Here is a 25,451-nt window from a genome sequence, read left to right as displayed (position 1 = left end):
CCCACAGCCAAGGCTCCATTGGAGCAAAGTTGGCCCAGGTGCTGAGGATGGCTCTGCGCCTCTGCCTCAGGTGCTAGAATGGCTCTGGTTGCAGCAGTGACGCCCCAGATGGGCAGAGCATCGCTCCCTGGTGGGCGTGCCGGGTGGATCCCGGTCGGACGCAAGCAGGAGTCTGTCTGACTGCCTCCGGGTTTCCAACTTCAGAAAAATACCAAAAAAAAAAAAAAAAAGTATAGATTTCTGGCTGGGTGCCTGTAGAATAAGACCATAAGACTAACTAATCAAATAAGCAATACACCAAGACTTATGGTTAGAATAAATCAGGGGTCCCCAAACTTTTTACACAGGGGGCCAGTTCACTGTCCCTCAGACCATTGGAGGGCCGGACTATAAAAAATGCTATGAACAAATCCCTATGCACACTGCACATATCTTATTTTAAAGTAAAAAAACAAAACGGGAACAAGTACAATATTTAAAATAAAGAGCAAGTAAATTTAAATCAACAAACTGACCAGTATTTCAATGGAACTATGCTCCTTCTCACTGACCACCAATGAAAGAGGTGCCCCTTCCGGAAGTGCGATGGGGGGGGATAAATGGCCTCAGGGGGCCACATGCGGCCTGCAGGCCGTAGTTTGGGGACCCCTGGAATAAATAGTACATCCTAGGGTTGCTGTATTAACTGAGTATTTACACTGAAGTGCCTATACGGGTAGCTAGTACATAAATTAGTACTCAAGCCTAGTTTTTTTAGGGCATGAATAGAAAATTATTTCACTGGCCTCATTGTACAGCTAAATAGTAGAAAAATTAGTATTGAAAATAATGATCCAGAAACACATCACAAATAAAAGGGTAACCAGCACAGGTTCATCACACTGCTTAAGAAAAAGATTCTAGCAGATATTTAGAAAATACCACACGAAAACTGTTGAGAGTTGTAATCTCTGGCACAGTTTTTTTTTGGTATTTTTCCAGTCAGAAGTGGGGAGGCAGTCAGACAGACTCCTGCATGCACCCAACCAGGATCCACCTGCATGGCCACCAGGGGGCGTTGCTCCACTACAACTGGTGCCATTCTAGTACCTGAGGGGAGGCCATGGAGCCATCCTCAGCGCCCGGGCCAACCTTGCTCCAGTGGAACCCTGGCTGTGGGAGGGGAAGAGAGAGATAGGAAGGAGAGGGGGAAGGGTGGAGAAGCAGATGGGTGCTTTTCTTGTGTGCCCTGGCCGGGAATTGAACCCAGGACTTCCACACGCCAGGCTGACACTCTACCACTTAGCCAACTGGCCAGGGCCTCTGGTACACAGTTTTATTTACCTGGAAAATTCATTTCCTTTCACTGGAGAACTGAGTATTATAGAGTTTCTGTAACTTTTTTGGTTCTATATTCAACCAACAACCAACCAACCAACCAGATTCAGCCAGTATAGGAATGTCTGCTTTGGCGTTAAGAAGCATAGGTCCCAGCATTAGTTTAGAATTGGATAAACACGAATTTCAGGATGAAATTCAGCTCCAGGTCTGTCACTCCTGAGTAAGCAGTTCAATCTCTAGGCTCTCTAGTACATTGCCTCTTTTTTATTTTTTGGAGAGACAGGGAGACATGGAGAGAAAGTAGCATCAACTCATAGTTGTGACATTTTTGCTGTTCAATGATTGCTTCTCATGCGTACCCTGACCAGAGGACTTCAGTCAAGCCAGCAACTGTGGGATCATGCTGGTGAGCCCATGCTCAAGCCGGCGTCCTCAGGGTTTTAAACCTAGGACCTCAAGAGTCCCAGACTGATGCTCTATCCACTGTGCAACTGTTGGTCAGGCTCCAGTATATTGTTCTTATCAATGCTCAAAGTTAAGGGCAGGGGCTTTTAGGTACTATGCTTCATTAGGAGGAAGGAAACACCATCAAAAATTAGTTACTAGAAGTCCAAAATCTCATCTGGAGAGGAAACTAGTGTATACTTTATACTTATAGCAGGTCTATGTTCCGAGTCCCTCTCTGCTGATTTTATGATCCATAGATTACACATGGCATTTAAAAACTGAAAAGGTTTAGGGAAAAAAATTGGTAGCATTACATGAAAAGGTTTCACAGCTGTGTCAAGTCTTCACCACACTCTATCTAGCCCCATCAACTATATCCAATGCAGTTGATGGCCCTCAACCATTCAGTTATCACATGTAACAGATGATAATAAATAAGGGTTTGGTTGTTTGTTTTCTACAAAGTCAGTCAATATAAAAAAAAAAAAGTATTTAAATCAGTTGTTCAAATGAAGTATTTCTCCCAGTACTGACATTAAGCTCTTCTTGGTAGCTAAATCTAGCCTGCTTCCTGCATGCAAGATTCTATACTACCGATTTATAAGAAAAGCAATAAAAAATGCTGATGCTTTCTCTGTTCATTTTTCTCACCACAGCAGCCAAAACAAAACAAAAAAGACTTCCCCACCCCAGTGCTCTGACCTCCTTTTCTAATTATAATAGGGTAGAGGCAACCATGGTCTACCAAGAGGCAGAAGCTCAGGATTCCAGTTCTTACCACTAGCTAGCAGTGCTACCTTGACCAAAACATTTTCCCAAGTCTCATTTTCTTCACACCTCATCCCAACAGTGAGCATTCAGCCTTTTTAACTGTAAAACTATCCAGTCAGATATTGACAAAACTATTTTGAAATGTAAAAAGTACTTTATAAAATTTAAAGTAAAAACCAAAAAAAACCCCCAAAGCAACAACCCATTATTATTGGCGCTTGGCAAGTAATTTAGAGCAGAGAACATGGATATAACTTCATTTTTAAAGATATCCCTTCAGTGTGTAGAGAAATTCCGATTTCTTTCCTTTACCAAGTCTAAAATCAGCAGGTAAAGGCAGTAAAGACCGTATGAAGAAAAGTGGAATGAGCTGAACATAAAGTGAGAGATGACATTATCCTCACTTCAGGAAGTTAACAGGTACAGCATAAGCTGAAAGGAAAAAAAAACTACTACGTAATCTTTATAGGAAGATGAAACATAGCAGGCACACTGCTATGATAAAACCTGAGAAATGAGATAGCCTAGCTTATTAAGAAAAATATATGTTCCTAAAACTTATCTTGTCCAAAGGAACCTACTGAATAAGGATGCAATCCAGAAAATGGGCTCAAGGGCTTGGTGGGACATCTATCCTCCCCACGGCAAAATGGACTACAGACTTTCCAAGCCACTCAGCTTCAGGGGTAAAGAGCATTCCTACCCCCACAGATGTGCCCTGTAACAGGGAGGCCACAGCACTTCCATTCAGAAACTGCGTTCCCGATTTTCAGGTAAGTGTATAAGCTCCTCTAATAAGAAAAATGACTCATCTTATAGAAAATCAGAAATGCTTTCTATTTTGCTCTTCACAATAAAAATAAAATTCTCAATTATCCGATGATGGAGAATGAGTAAAGCACCCAATAATAGATAACTCAAGGTAGCAGCCAATACAAAAACTCCTACGTGTGGGGCTTGGAGATAACCTGTACGTTTAAGTACCTTTCTGCTTAAAAGTTCTTTTCCTTTTGAAATAAGCTTTGAATCTAAGAAAGCAGCAAATGCAAGTCAACAATATGAACACATGGGAATTTAAAACACTGTAAACAGTTAATTATAATAAAATAACTGAAATACTATTTTCAAGCCATAGGCTAGATATCTCACTCAAACAGTTTGAATACTGACCTTGCTTCTTAACTAAGCTGTGTTATTTAGTCCCTCTGAGCCTCAGTTTTCCCATCTGTAAAATAAGGCAAATAAATCCTATTCCACAAGACACAAAGAAAGAGTCTCTGGAACATAGAGACTCTTTCAAAAAATTCTGGTTATTCCTCTTTGCAGATTTCCTGCTAGAAAACACATTACTCAAGCCCTGGCTGGGTAGCTCAATTGGTTAGAGTGTCATCCCAGCACACTGAGGTTGTGGGTTCAATCCCCGGTCAGGCCACATACAAAAACCAACCAGCGATGGCATAAATGAGCGGAACAAGAAAAGTTGATGTTCTCTCTCTCTAAAATCAATAAATTAAAAAAAGAAAAAAAGCATATTAGTCATCAAACTAAAGATTATTTACAACAGTATTTTAGAATCTAAGCCAACTCTTTGGGTTTAGTCTTCTTTGTAATGTAAATTTAACAAGGGCAGCCCTGGCCAGTTGGCTCAGCAGTAGTGTCGAAACCGCGTGTGGAAGTCCCTGGTTCGATTCCCAGCCAGGGCACACAGGAGAAGCGCCCATCTGCTTCTCCACCCTTCCCCCTCTCCTTTTCTGTCTCTCTCTTCCCCTCCTGCAGCCACGGCTCCACTGGAGCAAGGTTGGTTGGCCCAGGCACTGAGGATGGCTCCATGGCCTCCACCTCAGGCACTAGAATGGCTCAGGTTGCAGAGGAGCAATGTCCCAGATGGGCAGAGCATTGTCCCCTGGTGGGCATGCCCGGTGGATCCCAGTCAGGCGCATGCAGGAATCTGTCTCCCTGCCTCCCCCTGCTTCTCACTTCAGAAAAAAACAAAAAAAAAACCCCTCCAAAACCTTGACAAGGGCACAACAGTTAACTTGTTTCATCTCTTTCCCTATTAAGATAAAAATTAAACCTAGCCCTGGCCGGTTGGCTCAGTGGTAATGTCAGCCTGGCGTGCAGGAGTCCCGGGTTCGATTCCTGGCCAGGGCACACAGAAGCGCCCATCTGCTTCTCCACTCCTCCCCCTCTCCTTCCTCTCTGTCTCTCTCTTCCCCTCCCGCAGCCAAGGCTCCACTGGAGCAAAAGTTGGCCCGGGCACTGAGGATGGCTCTGTGGCCTCTGCCTCAGACACTAGAATGTCTCTGGTTGCAGCAGAGTGACGCCCCAGATGGACAGAGCATCACCCCATGGTAGGCATGCCGGGTGGATCCCGGTCGGGCGCATGCGGGAGTCTGTCTGACTGCCTCCCCATTTCCAACTTCAGAAAAATACAAAAAAAAAAAATTTAAATCTATTTTGTGCCAGCCATTCAACCTGCCTTATTGCGGGCCCCAATGGGATGGAGGGAGGTTAGTGGCGATTTCTACAGTAGTAAAAATAAAAATGGAGGGAACCCCCCCACACACAGATTTTTGTATTATTATGCTAAGAGTATGATTCCTGCTCTGACTGGGTGGCTCAGTTGGATAGAGCATAATCCTAGTATGCCAAGGTTTGTGGGTATGATCCCCAATCAGGGCACATACAAGAGTCAACCAAAGAATGCATAAATAAGTGGAACAACAAACCAATGTTTGTTTCTCTCCTCCTTCCTCTCTAAAATCAATCAATAAATTTAAAAAAAAAATTGGTAAGAGTATAATTCCCTATGACAGTAACATTAAGAACTTATAAAAGTACTTTAGACAAGACTGATTTAATGAGACCAATTAAACACATGAAGGTTTTGTCCTAAATTATGAGACTTCAGAGATTTGATTCATATCTACTACGCTTTCATCTCAACAGTTAACTGAACCTACCAAGTCCATGCTTTCCAACTTACTATGTAAGTTTTCCCAGCATCCCAAGTTGTAGAGGGTTGGTTACTATGTAACAGTCAAATACAAAAGCTCACTAACACTTGACATTCAAACTTATATTTTAACAGCCCTCAGAAAAATAAACCTGATGCATTTAAGACCCTTTAAATGCCTCCCAAAGGAATATAATTTTTCTCCAAGTTTGTTATTTTGGGTAACCTTATTAATATAACCTGTTGGCAATATACTCTAAATTACTATTTTTCAATTCAAGTTGAAAATCAATGTTCCTATAGTCTTCAATTACGCAAGGGTGAGTCTTGTTTGTTTTTACATAGAACTGGAATTAGGGGGTAGAAAGTCCAGTTTAAATTCTTTAAAATTCGTTTGTAATAATTCAGCTACAGGGGAAATGCAATCATAATAAAACAAAACAGCTACTGTAAAATTATAAACCAACAAAAGAGGTTTTAAATTTAGGATAAACAATTTGAAAAGAGTGTCATCGGACAGGAGCATTCGATGTGACATTCGCATATGCCACAGAGGGAGGGAAGTGGCAGTCACAAGAGAGTAAGTTGTTAAAAACGTGAACCATTTATTTTTTTAACAACTTGGTCTTTGAACCTTAGGGTTGTTTCCAAATACCTGGAGCACTGGCACAAGGGCCGATTCCAACGGTTTTAAAGATAATCTGCCAACTTTTCCACCCTGTTAACTGAACCAAATAATGTATACACCTTTAAGCAACCAAAAAAGCTAGCAGAGAATGATCTCAAACTTGCAAGATGTTTACACAGTGAAACTACAAGCAAAATTCTGTATTACTGATGAAAAAGAAAGACGACTAACGATGGGGAACACAAAACTATCTTCTCCCAGCAAAGTAGCATTTTTTTTCTCTGCCGAGTGGAGTTGCCAGGACCATGAACCAGTGTTGCCAACCTGCAATAACATCAGAAAGGTGTAACAGAAATGTTTTTCTTTTTAAAAAAGAGAAAGAAAAGACAGTGAAATGTCCTCCAAACGGGGAAACAGCTAGGAACTTGCAGCTCCGGCAAAGTCGCACGCCTGCTTCACAGATGGGTGAACTAAGGAGGCAGACGGGATTCATCGGAGCCTTTCTCAAGGTCACTGGAGCGCAAAGAGCGGCCGGGGCCGGACTCCCGGTCCCAAGTCCCCGACCTGCCCCCACGCCCCGGCGCACAGCGCGGACAGCCCGCCGCGCTCGGAGAAAGCAGCGTCCCGAGCGCTCTCGGGCAGCTCCCGGGCCGCTGGGGGCCGGTGGCAGGCGCCCCTCCGCCCCCGGGGTGAGAGGGCCCTAGGGCCGCGGGGGCGAGGGTCCCGCCGCGAAGGCTCACTCACCGTCGCTCTCGGCTCGCACCAGCAGGGACATGCCCTTCAGCCGCTCCACGTAGCCGGACGACACGTGCCCCGTGCCCCGGTCGTCCCACTGCCGGTCCTCGTTGAGCGTGTACACCTTCACCCGCCGCCGAGTGTCGGTCATCGTGCCGCCCGCCCGAGGGCCGGGCCGCGGGCCCCGCCGGAGTCGCCCAGGAAGGGGGCCCGGGAGAGGCGGAGGCCGAGGCCGAGGCCGCGGGGCGCCTGCAAGCGGAAGGCTGCCGGCTTCACTGGCGCCGTTGGCCGCCGCGGGGCCGCGCCGCCGCCCGCATGGCCCGCTCCCGCCCCCGAGCTCTGGGCCGCCGCCTCTCCTCGCCTCCGGAGCCGCGGCGCTATTGTCCGGGCCCGGCGAGCCCGGCTGCCTCGCAGCCTCCCGCCCCGCCGCGCTAGCAAGTCGGGCCGCGGGTCACTGCCCTGCTCCCGCCGCCACCATCACGTCCGCGAAGCCGCTTCCCGCGCCGCCGCCTCCTCAGGCCGCCGCCGCCATGTTTTCCTTCCTGCTACCTGGCCCTGCCACCGCAGCCGGTGGCTCCGATCCGCTCTCGCTCGCTTCAAATGTCCCACGCCGCCGGGCGCCTGCTCCTGCTGCAGCTGCCTCCTCAACGCGAGAGACTCCGAGGGCCCCCAGGCGCCGAGCGCTCCAGGCTATTGGAAGTCTCTTTCCTCCGCCGCTGCCGCCGCCTCTTCCGTCTTCCTCACGGAGCCAAAGCCGCCGCCATCTTGGTTCGCCCCTCAATAGCGGCGCGCGGGGCCACCCAGGCAGCAGCTGCAGGGGCGGCCCGCTGACCCCACCATTTAAAGAGACAGGAGTGAGGCCAGGAGCCTCGCTGCGTCGAAGGCCTCGGACGGAGGCGGGAGGCGGGCGCCGAGTTGCCGAGGTGGCGGGAGCACAGGGTGCGGAGGAGGGAGAACGCTGGTCGCGCCGGTGACGGCCGGGGCTCCCTCGCGCTCGCTGCACGCACCGTCGTGCGAGCGTGGGGCGGTGTGTGCGTGCGTCGCGCCCTGTGTTCGTCATCACCCCCGCTCGGGGACTAGGTAGGGGCGTGGAGTCCGCCTCTGGCCGGGCGGGTGAGCCCGTAATCTCCGCCCGGCGCGCTCGGTGTCTGGGGCTGAGAATCGGCCCGCCGGCTGCCGGAAGGGCTCGCTGTCCAGTCGCCGGGCCCCTTCGGCCTGGGGCTCTCCCGCGGCGCGCCCGCCTCTACCACTGTCTTTTCGGGCCACCTTTGGCACCGGGCGCGCGGAGATCGGGCCGCCGGACCCCCGCGGACTTGAGGCGGCTCTCCTTGGGGACGAAATTGGAAACCTTCCGGGACGGCCACAGGTTTTGGCAGAGCGGCCAGCCGCTGGTCTTGGGAGCTGCAGCGGAGGGCACTCCGTGGTGCGGCGAGGCTAGGAACTTGGGACAGTTCGTATTTTCTGGGTCTGGGACTGAGCCCAGGAAGTGACAAGGCTGAATCCTCACCTTAAAATTCATCTACCTCCATTTTTTCATCCTTTATGAGAACAATTGTTTACTAGCCTTCTCCATTGCAAATAGTAGTGGAGGAGGTTGCAAAATCAAAATGCTGTACTGTATAATCAGGATGAGTAATTCCCAACGTTCCGTGGTAAGCACAGCAAATCTTCACCAGAAATAACGTTCTCATTCCTCCGTTTTCATTTGCCAGGATGTCTACGTCATTGCTGTCCAGTGGAAATAAAATACGAGCCATATGTAACTTAAAATTTTATAGTAGACACTTTTTAAGAAAAGAATGAAGAAACTGCTGGAATTTATTTTATTGAATAGTCTCTTCAAAACAATAAAAATATGAGATGTCACATTTGTTTTTTCCTTTTTTTTTTTTTTTTTTTTTTTTGTATTTTTCTGAAGTTGGAAATGGGGTGGCAGGCAGACAGACTCCCGCATGCCCCAGACTGGGATCCACCCGGCATGCCCACCAGGGGGTGATGCTCTGCCCATCTGGGGCGTGGCTCTGTTGCGACCAGAGCCATTCCAGCGCCTGAAGCAGAGGCCACAGGGCCATCCTCAGCGCCTTGGCTGCGGGAGGGGAAGAGAGAGACCGAGAGGGGGAGGGGTGGAGAAGCAGATGGGCGCTTCTGTGTGCTCTGGCCGGGAATCGAACCCGGGACTCCCACACTCCAGGCCGACGCTCTACCACTGAGCTAACCGGCCAGGGCTTGTTTTTTCCTTTTTTTGTTTGTATAAGAGTTTATTGGAGCCAAACTGAGACACATGCCAAGCAGGAAGATCTCAAGTGCTCTGCTACATTCCTTTTTTTCCTGTTTAAAATGCAATGTGTATTTTACCCTTAGTGTAAGTTTCTATTTGGATGCTAAATTTTTGTTGGAAATACATGATTTGTATTTAGATTTCATTAAATTTACTATAGAAAAAGATACACATACCCAAGTTATTTCAAATATACTTAAAGTGTTTCCAAAAATGAATCAACTATCATTTTTTCAATTTAAAGAAAATTAAGTGAAGTTTAAAATTCAGTTCCTCTAGCCACATTTCAAGTGCTCAGCAGCAACCTGTGACTATGCCTACCCTGATGGCAGGTGCAGGTGTTTAACACTACCAGGAATTTCCTGTCAAACTTGCTGTGTAGTTTGAGTTATAACCATCTGTTCAGAAAGAGGCCCTGCTGGCACTGGTAGGGCGGAGGGGCTTCCCAGGATGCAGGATGTCAGTTTTAGAATCAGAAGTTGGGTTCTTTTTTTTTTTTAATTTTATTTTTATTTATTCATTTTAGAGAGGAGAGAGAGAGAGAGAGAGAGAGAGAGAGAGAGAGAGAAGGGGGGAGGAGCTGGAAGCATCAACTCCCATATGTGCCTTGACCAGGCAAGCCCAGGGTTTCGAACCGGCGACCTCAGCATTTCCAGGTCGACGCTTTATCCACTGTGCCACCACAGGTCAGGCCAGAAGTTGGGTTCTTTCTCCCCCACAGTGTCAAATACAAAGAGATGCTTAAAAGGACCTGAGAGTGCTATCATTTACAAACAAAACTGGAAAATTATAAAAAATAATAGCCTTTTTTTTTTAATTAAGTGAAGGGCAGGGAGGCAGAGACATACTCCCACATGTGCCTCGACTGGGATCCACCTGGCAAGTCCCCTACCAGGTGATGCCCTGCCCATCTGGGGTTGCTGCTCTCTTGCTCAGCAACTGAACTATTTTAGTGCCTGAGGTGAAGCCGTGGAGCCATGGCACCTGGGCCAACTTGTTTGAACCATTTCTAGCCATTGCTGTGGAAGGGGGAAGAGAGAGAGAGGGTAGTGGGAGGGTGGAGAAGCAGAGAATAGTCGCTTCTCCTGTGTACCCTGCCTGGGAATCGAACCTAGGAAATCCACACTCCTGGCAGACCTCCACCACTGAGCTTACTGGCCAGGGCCCCAATTGTTTTTGATAAAAAGTAAAGTGCAGTAATTTTAAAAATCAGGACATGGCAATGATTCTGTCCACTTTTGACACAGTAAGACATCGTTAAATTTACTTATGGTATTACTTATTTGTTCCCCAAACCAAACGTGAAATAATTTGTGGAAAAATACATTTTTTTATCCTTTTAAGCTAAGTTAAATATCAGGGATTATTTATCAAGGATTTTTAAAAGATTTACAATTATATATGTTACCAGGAACATTAGCTTATGTTTAAATAAACTTAATATAATCTTAAATAACAGTTGAGTTCTATCAATCAAGGTCCTACCAGAGAAACAACCAGTAGGATGCATCTATACAGAGAAAGAGATGTCAAGGAAATAAATGCTTATGTGATAAGGTATTGCTAGGCAAGTCAGATACATAGGGCAGGTCAACAACAGGCTGGGAACTCTTGGGCAGGAGCTGGCACTGTGGTCCACAGATAGAATTTCTTCTTCCCCAGAGAAACCTCAGTTTTGGTCTTAAGGCCTTTCCATTGAATAAATGAGGCCTACCCAGATCACCAAGGATGATCTTCTTAATACCACATCTACAAAATCAATAGCTAGATTACCGATTAATTGAATAACTGGATGCTATAGCCTAGCCAAAATGACTACAGTAGTAAAGAAATACTTCACTTAATCACTTACCCACATGCCATGCACAAATAGTAATCCTATTTAAGAAAATTCCTAATGGAGTTCAATAAGGGGGGTTGCAAAGCACAAAAGGCTGAGATACAATATCAGTGGTCAAATGTATGAGTGTTATGTTATGGATTCAGGTCCTGTCTTTTAGTGGCTATACAATATTTGCAAGGTTGTTAACCTCTCCCTCTCCCCCCCAATGCCTCAGCTTCCTCACCCATGAGGAATAATAATAATAATTCTAAGGTTGTAAGGATTAAAAAGGATGCAGATTCCTCCTATGCTCTAAACATAAAACTTTCCCCCTGAACCCTTATACCTTCACCTCCATGCAGAGAGTCAACTCATAGACAGTGGAGCCAACTCACTATGCAATATTTATACCTACTCTATGTTACTTACCTTGATCCATTTGCATTTTTCTTTTATAGTGTTGCCTGCGCTAATAAAAAACAAACCCTGGTCTGCCCAGGCAGTGGCGCAGTGGATAGAGCGTCAGACTGGGATGCGGAAGACCCAGGTTCGAGACCCCGAGGTCGCCAGCTTGAGCGCGGGCTCATCTGGCTTGAGCAAAGCTCACTAGCTTGGACCCAAGGTGGCTGGCTCAAGCAAGGGGTTACTCGGTCTGCTGTAGCCCCACGGTCAAGGCACATATGAGAGCAATCAATGAACAACTAAAGTGTCGCAACGAAAAACTGATGATTGATGCTTCTCATCTCTCTCCATTCCTGTCTGTCTGTCCCTATCTATCCCTCTCTCTCTCTCTCTCTCTGTCTCTGTAAATAAAAAAAACAAAAACAAACAAACAAAAACCCTGGAAGGAACAAGGACAAAGCTACTGGATTGTGCACAGCCCTGCTCCAGAATGCACCATTCACATAGACGACCTGCGTGTTTGCCTGGGAGACCATGTTATCTACGTGGAGGGAAGGCATGGCGCCAAAAGATCGGAACTCTGTCGTTCAGCCACTAAATTAGTGGTCTAGTGTAAGACACTTAACTTCTTTGGGCCTCAGTTTTCTAATCCTGATGAGATGACCTTTAAGGACACTTACAGCTTTTAAATTCCATAGGTGTGCAGCAATAACGGTGACAATAACAGAAACCATTAAATTATCCCTATACAGGCAGATGCCAATATGACCATACGTTGGCATTTTCATAGCACCATGTTATAAAATAGGTGAAAAATTTTAAAAATAGCAGAAAAATGTCCCAGTGCCTGGCTTGTGGTGGTGCAAAGGATAAAGTGTCAACCTGGAATGCTGACGTTGCCAGTGTGAATCCCTGAGCTTGCCCGGTCAAGGCACATACAGGAAGCAACTACTAGGAGTTGATGCTTCCTGCTCCCCACCCCCCCTTTCTCTCTCTCCTTCCCTCTCTCACTCTCCTCTCTCTAAAAATCAATAAATAAAATCTAACAATAAAATGGTCCAGCAACCATCCATTTTTTGTTCTAAACTATTTTTATAAGTTAGGTAAATATTTAATTTGGTAGGTCTTACCTGGAGGGGACAACATTTTTTCTTATCCTTTACCCTTAATATAACGTTAGCATGAACAAATCAGAAAATGAAGGTAATTTTAGGTGAACGCTGGAGCAACAACAAACTTTTAGCAACTTAGAACTCACTACCATTCACAATTCATTTCGTTAGAAAAAAATGACTTCACAAAATGCAGCCCAGCAAATCTTCATGGGTTAACAATAAGCAAAGCAAGGGGCAGACCCGTTTTCTCGTACCTCTCTGCCTTTCTTTTCTCCATGGGGTCACATTCCCCAACAAAAGACTCTTTCTCAAGTCTCTGTCTCAGGTTTTGCTTTCTTTGATACCTTAGCGTAGATACCTCAACTGCAATGAAGTCTCTCCTTTCTCACGCTACTCTTGCAAGCCTGGGCTCTCAGTTTTAATCAACCCCGCAGACCGCCAGGAGTAACACTGAGCTTTCACCGCCTCTCAGAGAAAGTTGGTCCCACTCAGTCATTGACAGGAGGAAGGTCATGTTCTCATTCTCAATCATCATCTCTCCATTTGGTTTTCTTTGATCCAACTTCAGATAGAAATAGTTTCATAAATAAAAGTTAAGTTTAAGCATAAATTTCAAGGCCACCTCTGTAAAACACACACACACACACACGTAGATGTCTAATACTATAAAATATCTACAAGTCCCTGTAAGGTTGATTTAATAGATGCAATTTATAGTTCCCAAATCAAATCTTGGAACCTGAGTCAGACATTTGAGATCTAGATTATGCCCAAAATTCCTTTCATACAGTCATTGTACCTGCTTAAGTAAAGAATTCTAGAAAGCACAGGAGTATAGCAGAAGAAAGTATTTTTAAAAAATTACAAAACTACTTAAATTCCATCTATTCCATTCTGGAAAATGTACTACATGCTGCATTCTAAGAAACGACTCTTGAATGGAATGAAAAGATGTTTTGGTCAGTGAGCATAGTCGGGTATGTATTATGGGTATAATTATCTCATTCCTTTTTGAGCTATGGAGAATCTTGAAACCACGGAGAACAAAATAATGAAAATGGAATTTTGCATAACACACTTAATAGTATTTGAGTTGAGACCTGGAAAGCTGGAATTCACACTTTAATGAACTTTGTCAGAAAACTCATGATCTTGGGGAATAAGAGTGGCATTTGGCAAGACTTTTGGTTCTGGGACTTAGGTGGGCTTGAAGTTCAGTGTGCTGGTTATTCCCCATGTGGCAGCCCCTCCCTGGCCACATCCAGTTTTTGCCCTGCCCTGCCCTGTCTGTGCCCTGGGGACTGGTCCCGGGGCAGTGTTTCACCCAGCCTCTCTGGCCCTGTGGTTTCTGCTTCTGGCTGGGCTCAGTCAGTAGGAGGAATGGCAGGAGATTGTTGAGGGGGAGGGAAATGGAAGGAAAAAGTGATTGTGGTATTTTTCCTCTTGTTCTCTGTTTGCCTCGGGGCCTCAGTTCTGTTCAGGCCTGAGTTCCAGGGTCAGTAGTTTGCTGTGGCTGAAGTGCAGGGTCCCACAAAGCAGTAAGACAGGGCTGGAATTTGGTGTGGACCAAATCCTGAAGCCCTTTCCTTGTGGCAGATTTTATTCTGGAGGGCACAGGGAGTCAGGAAGGGATTTTAAGTAAGGGAATGCGATACCTGGACTTGTTTTTAAAAGATAACTCTGGAAGCATTGTGGGGAAGGATTGGAGCAAGATGGTATCAAAGTAGTGGAATCTAATTATAAATGTCCCAGATCATGCAGAAATGGCAAATTATTGAATGAAAGTAGTTTCAGTGAGTACAGAGGAGGAGAAATGGATTCTATCCTTACCTCTCCCAGTCAGAAAGGTATCACTGGATGCCTACTGGGCTGTGGGAACCCCCAACCCCAACCAACAGTAATGGGGAGCATCCCAGCTTGGATGTCAGAGGAGGCTGAGTATGAGCCTGGACTCTTACTTCCTCCTGGCAGCAATGAGGCAGTGTTCCCTTCCCCTGTTGTAAAGGTAGCAGAAAAAGCCAGAAAAAAAACACACCAGGGTTTAATTAAGATGTCTCTTTTCCTTTGCCAAGATGGTGGAGTACAACTTCACTGCTTACATTGTGCATTTATTGGATCTGCATCTAGCCTTTCCATTGCTTGAGTTTCTCTCCATAAAGGAGCTGTATAATGGAAAAGAATTATTAGAAAAACTGGATCTCATTAGTGATACCAACATGGTAGAGTTGGCTATGGATGTATAAAATACCTTTATTCGGCCCTGGCCGGTTGGCTCAGTGGTAGAGCGTTGGCCTGGCGTGCAGAAGTTCCGGGTTCGATTCCCGGCCAGGGCACACAGGAGAAGCGCCCATCTGCTTCTACACCCCTCCCCCTCTCCTTCCTCTCTGTCTCTCTCTTCCCCTCCTGCAGTGAGGCTCCATTGGAGCAAAGATGGCCCGGGCGCTGGGGATGGCTCCTTGGCCTCGGCCCCAGGCGCTGGAGTATCTCTGGTCACAATAGAGCGACGCCCCAGAGGGGCAGAGCATCACCCCCTGGTGGGCAGAGCATCGCCTCCTCGTGGGCGTGCTGGGTGGATCCCGGTCGGGCGCATGCGGGAGTCTGTCTGACTGCCTCTCCCCGTTTCCAGCTTCGGAAAAATACAAATAAAATAATAAAATAAAATAAAATACCTTTATTCTCATGACATTCATTATGCTTTGGGAGAAAAAAGAATCAGGGTTGTTGTGCAACTAAAACAGCTTCAGGCAGAAACAGAACTAACTGTGATGTTTGAAGATCCAGAAACTATAAGACAAATGCAGTCAACCAGGGGTAGTTAAATGCTCTTCCACTAGCTGGCATGCAAGCAGGGTTTTAAGTGAGAATATTTAGATACACTCTATAGATATTGCAAAATTCTCTGGATGTGGGAATTCTTTGGAGCAGCAGGATATATTTACTTTCTCACATTCCAGCAATGGAGAAAAATACTTTGAGTTCACTCTGGGGAAAACTGTCCTCTGAAACAATGCAGAATTGGGATGACGCCCCGGAAGACCTTAGAACATTAAAAGAGACCATAGATCAGCGTTTCCCAACCTTTTTTGTGCCATGCCCCACCTTAACCTTTCTAAAAATTTTATGTCCCCCCCTATGTAACATACATAATTTTTAACATTAAAAAATTGATTTGTTCACTTAATAAACATAAATGATAGGTTCTAGGAAGAAATCACTATGAAATTATTAACAAAACACAGTAAGTAAAATTTCAAAACATATAATGAAAAACAGAAATTTAAATTCCAAATAATTTTAATACAGATTTTTCTATATTAATTTATTATTTTAATTTAGTGTGATCCTTGCGCTTGATGCTTACTGCACAGAGATTTTATATTAGGTTCCAATTTGGTTAGCTTTAGTCTCAAGTCTCCACGTTGTGTTATATCCAGCTGATTTCTTTTTTTTACCAGTAAATCATTTACAGCACTAAATCTACATTCAGCTAAAAATGAAGACGGAAACGGTAGCAATAGTTTTCTTGCACATTTGGTTGAATTTGGGTATTTGATTTCTGTTTCCTCACAAAGCCATGCCATCGCTCCTTTGATATTAAATAAAGCTTTAACTGACTCATCATTTTGCAATTCTGCGAGTTCTTCTTGATACTGCATATTTGATATATCAGACAAATCCACTAACATTGGCTGCATCATCCATGTTGGGAAATCAATTTGTTTTAAATCAGAAAATCTTTCTTTTAAATCAGCCGATAGAATATTCAAATGATTGACAATAACAAGTAAAGCAGTATCAGTTACTTCACATTTTTGGAGCCAATGAAACTGTTTAAAGTTTTTGTTGTTAATAAGTTTCTGACATAACTCAATATTGGTAATGAAACCAAATATCTTTGCTTTTGCATCGACAAGAGTTTTATTTGTTCCTTGAAGTTGCTTATTTAATATATTTAGTTTTTCAAAGATATCGGCTAAATAACTCACAAATGCTTTACCATCTATTGTTAACAGATACTTCATTTCAGGTTTGTCGCTTAAAAAAATCACTAAGAGTATCAAACAGTTCCATAAATCTTTTCAAACAGTTTCCTTTAGATAGCCATCTTACTTCAGTATGAAGTAAGTCTCACATGGTCTTCATTTTGTTCTTCACAAAATAGCTTGAAAAGACGCTAACATTTGGCACTAGCTTTAATAGCATTAACACATTTTATTACTGTATGTAATACTTCATTCAGAACAGGCGAGATGTTTTTAGCTACCAAGTTTTCCCTATGAATAACACAATGCACAAGAATCATTTCTGGATTCGCATCTTTCATCAATTTTAAGCAGCCATTTTTCTTGCCCATCATATTGGGACCACCATCTGCAGCACAAGATGTTATATTTTTCATTGGTATATCATTGACATCTAAGTAGTTTTTTAGCTTATTATATATATCTTTGGAGGTAGTGGTGGTTTCTAATCTTTTACAGAACAACATTTCTTCAGCAAAATGTCCTTTATCAATACATCTTACGTAAGTTATCAATACTGCCTCACTGTCTCTCAAAGTTGATTCATCCATTTGCAAGGAGAATTTTCTTGTTTTCGGCTTTTCAATAAGTTGTTTTTCAATATTCTCACTCATTTCGTCTATTCTTCTGCTAACAGTATTGTTACTGAGTGGCATAGCTTTTACATCTTTGTCATCTTTTTCAAGAACAGTTTTAAGAAATGCTGATATTGACGGTTTTATTAAATTCTCTCCTATAGTGTGATTTTCTCCAGTTTTAGCGATGAATAAAGAAATTTGATAACTAGCCTCAAGAACACGATTATTAGTTGAAGTATGAGCAGTAAATAGAGACTTTAATGTTGTTCTTTTTTCAAAAATTTTCTTTAAAGTTTTAAAGTAACTCAAATCTGAATTAATATGAGCACTATGTTTCGCCTTCAAATGCGCCTCAAGACGACCTCATTTCATTGATTCGTTGGTCAAGCATTGCTGGCATAAAAGACAAAAAGGAATCCGCTCATCGTGAACAGCGGGTATGAACCCAAATTTTAAATATTCCTCCGAATATTGACGAGTTTTTTTCTTGCTTGCACCACTCATTTTACTATGGGCTATAAGAAATAAAAATAAGATCAATTAAAAACTAATATTAAAATATGTGTTAAAATATATTCAATGTGACATAGAGTAAACGTATACTAAAAATTCATATTTTTTAAAATGTATATAACACATTTACTACACTACCACAGCAAATCAAAAGGTATCTATATTTTTTCCACTTGACAAAATTTTCTGGAAAGTTATGCTTCTAAAATTAAATTGTCATGCATGCACTATTATAGCCCCAATAATATTTATAAAATATTAGTGCTTTCTAGCCCCGATGCAAGAAGTACTTAATAAAGAGTTTAATATTGATAAAAATAAAATCAAATACTTACCAATTATATCTATACTATATATATGTATATTTATTAAATCAACGAGCTTTTACAACAGTTTTGACTGACACTTATTTCAAATTAACACCAACTGAATGATGTGAAACACTACAGAAGTTGCGATGGGCCAATTAGGTGAGAATAACTGCGTTGTTTAGCGAGCTTTTAAAACGTCCGGGGTTCCCCACGGCAGAGGGCACGCTCCGCGGTGAACCCAGGATGAAGTTTACTTGACGACGCCAATCACCCAGTTGATATTTTGGTCTCATCAAATGAAATTATACTTAATTATTTACCGCAATTATTTAAGAATTGCATTTTTTGTTAAATTTGGCACCGATATCTAGCATTGCATTTAAATGGCCTGGGGCGAAAGTGTTAAAGTCCTGTCGAGTCCATTTTCAAATTGCCCTCCTTAACTATCGAATTGCCCCCCTGTGGGGCGTGGGCCCCACGTTGGGAAACACCGCCATAGATAGTGTTGGTGAGCTCTCCATTCCAGTCTCTTCAGCAATGAACATGGCTCATTCACTGGTCTCTGTTTTCTTCAACCACCCAAAGGGCAAAATATTATTTTGAACTCTTCCTTTACAAGACACAGGATCTTAATGCAATTTGGATGATGTGGTGACATATTCTTTGCTATTTGACTATAGCAGTCATAACAAACAAAGATGGTCGAAAACATTAGCAGGTGCTAAAAGATCTTGTCAAACTTCAACAGGAGTCTTCCACATATAAAGACCAAATTATAGAGTTTTTTGAATACCAACTTTGTTAACTTTGACTTTGATGGGGCTCAGAAAAAGCTGAGGGGATGTGGATTTGTGCTTGTGAATGGCTTCTTCATGGTGGCTTGTCTTGTGGATTTCATTTAAAATGCCTATCTCGCCCTGGCCAGTTCGCTCAGCGGTAGAACGTCAGCCTAGCGTGCGAAGGACCTGGGTTCGATTCCCGGCCAGGGCACACAGGAGAAGCGCCCATTTGCTTCTACACCCCTCCGCCGCGCTTTCCTCTCTGTCTCTCTCTTCCCCTCCCGCAGCCAAGGCTCCATTGGAGCAAAGATGGCCCGGGCACTGGGGATGGCTCTGTGGCCTCTGCCTCAGGCGCTAGAGTGGCTCTGGTCGCAACATGGCGACGCCCAGGATGGGCAGAGCATCATCCCCTGGTGGGCAGAGCGTAGCCCCTGGTGGGCATGCCGGGTGGATCCCGGTCGGGCACATGTGGGAGTCTGTCTGACTGTCTCTCCCTGTTTCCAGCTTCAGAAAAATGAAAAATAAATAAATAAATAAATAAATAAATAAAATGCCTATCTCTTCATATTTGAGACTTTTTGTCACATCTACCAGTGTATCAGCATTAAGATATATGCAGATGAATTGAACATGACTCCAGAAGAAGCTGAAAGGTGGATTGTAAATTTGATTAGAAATGCAAGACTGGATGCCAAGGTTGATTCTAAATTAGGTCACGTGGTTGTGGGTAATAATGCAGTCTCACCCTATTAACAGATGAATGAAAAGACCAAAAAATTTTCATTTAGAAGCCAGAGTTTGGCCATAAATATTGAGAAGAAACAATCAGAATAGTAGGTAGGAGGCTCCTAAGTGGGTAACTTAAGACTCTGGCATCTAATGAAACACTGCAAAGAAAAGATGAAAAAAACCTATAAAGGAAAGATGGGCTAATAAAGTTATTATAAAAAGGATGACATACATACATTTCAGAAACAACATATTGAGTATAACCTTTGGAGAATTTGAATAAAATTGGCTGTGTTTCAAAGAAAAAGAAAAAGATCCAGAGTTTTATAACATATTACTGAAAATGTACCAGATTTCATTGAAAAATCATGATCATTTCAAGAACCAGGTAGAGTTCAAATTGAAAAAAAAAATACAATAAATAGATGCCAACACTGAGATGACAGAGATGTTAGAATTATCTGACATTATAAAACGACTATCATAAAAGCAGTTCAACTAACAAATAGACTTGAAACAAGTGAAGAAATAGAAAGTCTCAGCAAAGAAATGGAAGGTATAAAGAAGAATCAAATAGAAATGGTTAGAAATGAAAAATACAGCATCTGAAATTAAAAACTTAGTGGAGGAACTCAAGGGCAGAATCTAGGAGACTGAGGAAAGGATAAGTGAACTTGAGGATAAAACAATAGGAATGACCTGATCTGAACAACAGAGAAAAAAATAACAAAAGATCTGACATTCATGTTACTGGAGACCCAAAAGGAGGGTAGGAAGAAGGGAGGGCTGAAAAAATACTCAAAGAAATGATGGTTGAAAACTCCTCCAATATGGCAAAATGTCTAAACCATAGGATTTCAGAAGCTGAGTGTACTCCAAACAGAATAAGCCAAAAGAAACCCACACCATTTGCATTGTAGTCAAACTTCTGTAAACTAAAAAGAAGGAAAAAATCTTGAAAGCAGGGAGAAACACCACCTTAACTAAAGGGGGAAAAACAATTTGCATAACAGCACATTTCTTATCATACACCACACAGGCCAGAAAGAAGTGGCAAAATAAATCGCCTGCAAAACATATACCAAGATAGACTTTATTCTGGGCCATAAAACATACTTCAACAAATTTAAAAGAATTGAAAACATACAGAGTGTGTTCTCTAATCACAACGAAATCAGCTGAAATCAGTAACAGAAAGGTTTGACAGGGAAGTCTCCAACAGTTGGAAACTAGGCAACACATCTATAAATAACCATCTGTTAAAGAGGAAGTTCCAAGGGAAATTTTAAAAACTTGAACTGAATGAAAACAAAACCATATTATTGTAGTAACACATTAAAGGGAGGCGGGGGAGGTGGGAGAAGGTGTAGAGAGGATAAATGGTGATGGATGGAGATTTGACTTGGGGTGGTGAGCACACAATACATTGTACAGATGATTGATGTGTTGTAGAATTGTGCACCTAAAACATGTATAATTTTGTTAACTAGTGTCACCCCAATAAATTCAGTAAGAAATAACACATTAAAAATGAATGGAATGAACCTGACCAGGTGGTGGCACAGTGGATAGACCATCAGACTGGGATGCAGAGGACCCAGGTTCAAAACACCAACATCACTGGCTTGAGTGTGGGGTCACTGGCTTGAACCCAAAGGTCGCTGGCTTGAAGCCCAAGGTCGCTGGCTTGAGCAAGGGGTTGCTTGCTCTGCTGTAGCCCCCTGGTCAAGGCACATATGAGAAAGCAATCAATGAACAACTAAGGAGCTGCAACAAAGAATTGATGTTTCTCATCTCTCCCTTCCTGTCTGTCCCTATCTATCCCTCTCTCTGTCTCTCTCTCTCTGTCCCTGTCACAAAAGAAAAAAAACAGAACTGAATGAAGCTTAAAGTATAAATTTTAATAGCATGTGAAAGTTTGTAGAACACAGGTAAGGCAGTAATGAGAGGAATTTAACAGTATTTAATGCATGTATAAAAAAAGAGGAAAAGTCTCAAAATAATCATCTAGCCTTTACCCTCAAGAACTAGATAAAGAACAAAATAAACCCAAAGTGTTCAAGAAAGAGGAAACAATAAATATTAGAGAAGAAATTAATAAAGTTGAAAACAGTCCCTGGCTGGATAGCTCTATTGGTTAGAGCATCATCCTGAGGCTCAGAGGCTGCCAGTTCAATCCTGGTCAGGGGACATACAGGAACAGCTATTCCTGTCTCTCTCTCTTGCTCCCTCCCTTCATCTATCTAATAAAAAAAAAAAAAAATTGAAAACAGAAAAATAATAGAGAAAATCAATGAAAAAAAAGCTGATTTTTTGAAAAGATCAATAAAATTGACAAATTTCTAAAAAAATTTCAAGTATTGCCCTCTGCCCTCTTATTCTTCCCTTGAGGGAACTCATTATACTTTAGATTTTCTTACTGCCTTTTCCATCTATTTTTGTCTCTTGAATCCAGTTGACATTCTTTGTTTTTATTGGATTGCTTAGTTATAACAGCCTATGATCTAGTCAACTAACCCTCTCTTTTCCTAAAGAGATCTTCAAACTTATTTCTTATTTAAACTTAGTCTGCACAGCTCTTCTGTAGTATGCACCTGATAAATCCAATGTCTTCATACAACATCAGGGTAGTTAACTCTCTCGTGGACCGGCACTGGTCTACAGAACAGCAGTTGAAAAACACTGGCATAGGGAATATGTCAACAATACTGTAATAACTTTGTATGATGTCAGATAGGTACTAGGCTTACCAGGGTGATCAGTTCATAAGTTATATGAATGTCTAATTACTATGTTGTATAGCTGAAACTAACAAAATATTGTATGTCGACATAATATTGCAGGTAACTGAAAAATTATTTTAAAAAAGAATAAAAATAAAAACGAACAGGTGGTTACAGTGAGATGGAAAAACCCAGAAGTGATGAAATCCAAGTGTCTCATTTTATTGAAGAAGGAAATGAGATGGCGAAAGGATAGGACTTACCCGAGGTTCTAGTGGCTGACAAGAGGAAATTTGAAGCTTGAAGGTGGGGTTCTGAACCTCAAATTCAGTGTTCTTTCTACCATGGAAATTTGCCTCATCGACAAGGTATCCCTCTTCAAATAAGAAATACAATAATCCTAAAGAAGCCATGTTGTCAAGAACATACTATAGTACATACAGGAGTGTTAAATATATTCTATTTGTCAATTTTTTAAAAACAAATAATTTGTTATTGCTTCTTTAAATTTTCTTTGATTTTAGAGAGAGAGAGAGAGAGGAGGAGAGAGAATCTTTGATTTATTGCTCCACCTACTCATGCATTCACCAGTTGATTCTTGTATGTGCCCCAAAAAGGGATCCAACCCACAACCCTGGCAAATCAGGACAATACTCCAACCCACTGAACTACCCAACTAGGGCTGTTATTACTTCTTAATAGGATGTATAAATGGAGAGAAAGTCAAATCTTTATTTTAAAAGTAAAAAGAAAAGTTTTATCATCCTACCATAGTTTAGCAACAGACTTACATTTAAACAGAATGTGGATTAAATATGACAATTTTGCTATCTACTAAGTCAGAGGTCAGGAACCTTTTTGGCTGAGAGAGCCATGAACGCCACATATTTTAAAACGTAATTCCGTGAGAGCTATACAACAACCTGTGTACGTTACGCATTATCCAATAAAAATTTGGTGTTGTCCTGGAGGACAGCTGGCATTGGCTCTAGCCACCTGCAACTATGAACATGAGCGGTAGGAAATGAATGGATTGTAATACATGACAATGTTTTATATTTTTAACGTTATTATTTTTTTAATTAAAGATTTGTCTCCGAGCCAGATGCAGCCATCAAAAGAGCTAAATCTGGCTCGTGAGCCATAGGTTCCTGACCTCTGTACTAAATGCTTAATATTGGGACTCTTCATACTAGAGAGTTAAAAGTTAAAACCTCACAGAGTCCTAAATAATACAATAGGAAATAGTTTCCAAAAACCATAGGATTACAAGCATGGAATAGTGCTTAGGTATCCTTCACTTTGTCTTCTGTCTTTGTAATAGATACAATTAATGGAATACATGCTTAAAAGATTCACTAGATAATTTTCATTATATGATCAGGCTGCTCTAGGTCAAAGTGTAAAATTTCCAATTTATTCTTTTTTTTTTTTTTTTTTTTTCATTTTTCCGAAGCTGGAAACCGGGAGGCAGTCAGACAGACTCCCGCATGCACCCGACCAAGATCCACCCGGCACGCCCACCAGGGGGCGATGCTCTGCCCATCCGGGGCGTCGCTCTGTCGTGACCAGAGCCACTCTAGTGCTTGGGGCAGAGGCCATGGAGCCATCCCCAGCACCCGGGCCATCTTTTTGCTCCAATGGAGTCTCGGCTGCAGGAGGGAAGAGAGAGACAGAGAGGGGAGGGGTGGAGAAGCAGATGGGTGCCCCTCCTGTGTGCCCTGGCCGGGAATCGAACCCGGGACTCCTGCACGCCAGGCCGATGCTCTACCACTGAGCCAACCAGCCAGGGCCCCAATTTATTCTTTACACTTCTTCACTCTCCCACCTTCCCTCAGTGTCTCTTATGTGGACAAGTTCTGCCGGGGTGAGGACTACGGAGATGCAAAGACCCCACTCCAGGGACCAGGTTCAGTGATGCAGATCTGCTTTATTCAGGAAGCAAGCTAGCTTATATACACAGGTCCAGCCTATAGTGTGTTACAGCATGTCTTTCATAGCCAATGGCTGAAAAGATCAGGGAGCTGCATGGTTGGTGCTAAGTCACTTCCTTATAGCAGGCAAGCTCCCTTCCTGGGTATGCCCAGGAGGCTTCTGGGAGCTGGAGTGTTCTCACAGCATTGCATCAACCACAGCTGCTAGGAATGCACTCTGTGCTCTACCCACATCTCCCCCTTCTCTTTTAATTAAGGCCACTTGGACTTGATGAATGACAGCTTGCTGTTGTTGTAGCTTTTGAATGCCACGCATTATGCAACGAAACCCTAGTAGAACTAAAATAACTATAATACCTATTATACTGTATGCTAATATATATGGTCTACCGGAAAGTTCTGTCCGTTTTTGGAATAAAACAAAATACAAATTTTTCTTACCATCAATAAACTATTAAATAATATAATTGCCATTATTATTAATGATTTCTTGCCAGCATGAGGGCAATTTGTATATCCCATTTTTGAAAAATGTTTTATCTTTTGATGCGAAAAATTGAACCAGTGCTTGTTTGATATCATCTTCATTTTTGAATTTTTTGCCTTTCAAAAAATTTTGTAAGGACAAAAACAAGTGATAGTCAGAGGGTGCTAAGTCTGGGGAATATGGTGGATGCGACAGAATTTCCCAGCCTAGTTCTGCAATTTTTTGATGAGTCCCCAAAGCAGCATGTGGCCGGCATTATCATGATGCAGTATGATGTTCTTCCTATTGAACATCACTGGCCTCTTTTCTTGGACTGCTGTCTTTAAATTATCCAGTTGCTGACAATACTTCTCCAAATTGAACTTTTCATTCGGTTTTAAAAGCTCATAATGTATTTGTCCTCAAATGTGCCACCATATAACCAACATTCTCTTATTCAGAGTCAAATTTGGTTTAGAGGTGGAAGGGCTAGGTTTTCCAGGTTCACAATATGCCCTTTTCCTTATGATGTTTTCGTAGGTAATCCACTTTTCATCCCAAGTTATCTTCCAGTTCAAGAAGGGCTTGATTTTGTTCCGAGCAAGCAGAGATGTGCATATGACGACTCGATCATCCACATTCTTCTGACTTAATTTATGTGGCACCCATCTTGAATATTTCTTTTCTTTCTTTCTTTCTTTTTTTTTTTTTTCAGAGACAAACAGAGTCAGAGAGAGGGACAGACAGGAATGGAGAGATGAGAAACATCAATCATTAGTTTTCTGTTTCGCATTGTGACACCTTAATTGTTCATTGATTGCTTTCTCATATGTGCCTTGACTGCAGGCCTTCAGTAGACTGAGTAACCCCTTGTTTGAGCCAGCAACCCTGGGTCCAAGCTGGTAATCTTTTTGCTCAAACT

At 42.7% G+C, this 25,451-nt stretch overlaps 1 protein-coding gene and 1 pseudogene across 2 annotated transcripts in view; one reads left to right on the top strand and one right to left on the bottom strand.

The window, feature by feature from the left end:
- Positions 1 to 8,691, bottom strand: part of PPP4R3A (protein phosphatase 4 regulatory subunit 3A) — a 44,763-nt gene extending 36,072 nt beyond the window's left edge. For both annotated transcript variants that reach the window (XM_066272471.1, XM_066272472.1), the window contains exon 1: positions 6,867 to 8,691. In XM_066272471.1, coding sequence (XP_066128568.1) covers positions 6,867 to 7,008 — 142 coding nt within the window. In that variant the 5' untranslated portion in view covers positions 7,009 to 8,691. The remainder of the gene's footprint in view (positions 1 to 6,866) is intronic.
- Positions 8,692 to 14,546: 5,855 nt separating this feature from the next.
- On the top strand, positions 14,547 to 19,557 carry LOC136335388 (eukaryotic translation initiation factor 3 subunit E-like; annotated as a pseudogene).
- The last annotated feature ends 5,894 nt before the right edge of the window (positions 19,558 to 25,451 follow it).

Source organism: Saccopteryx bilineata, chromosome 4 (assembly GCF_036850765.1).
Source record: "Saccopteryx bilineata isolate mSacBil1 chromosome 4, mSacBil1_pri_phased_curated, whole genome shotgun sequence".
Lineage (NCBI taxonomy): Eukaryota > Metazoa > Chordata > Mammalia > Chiroptera > Emballonuridae > Saccopteryx > Saccopteryx bilineata.
This window is presented reverse-complemented; position numbering and strand designations above follow the sequence as displayed.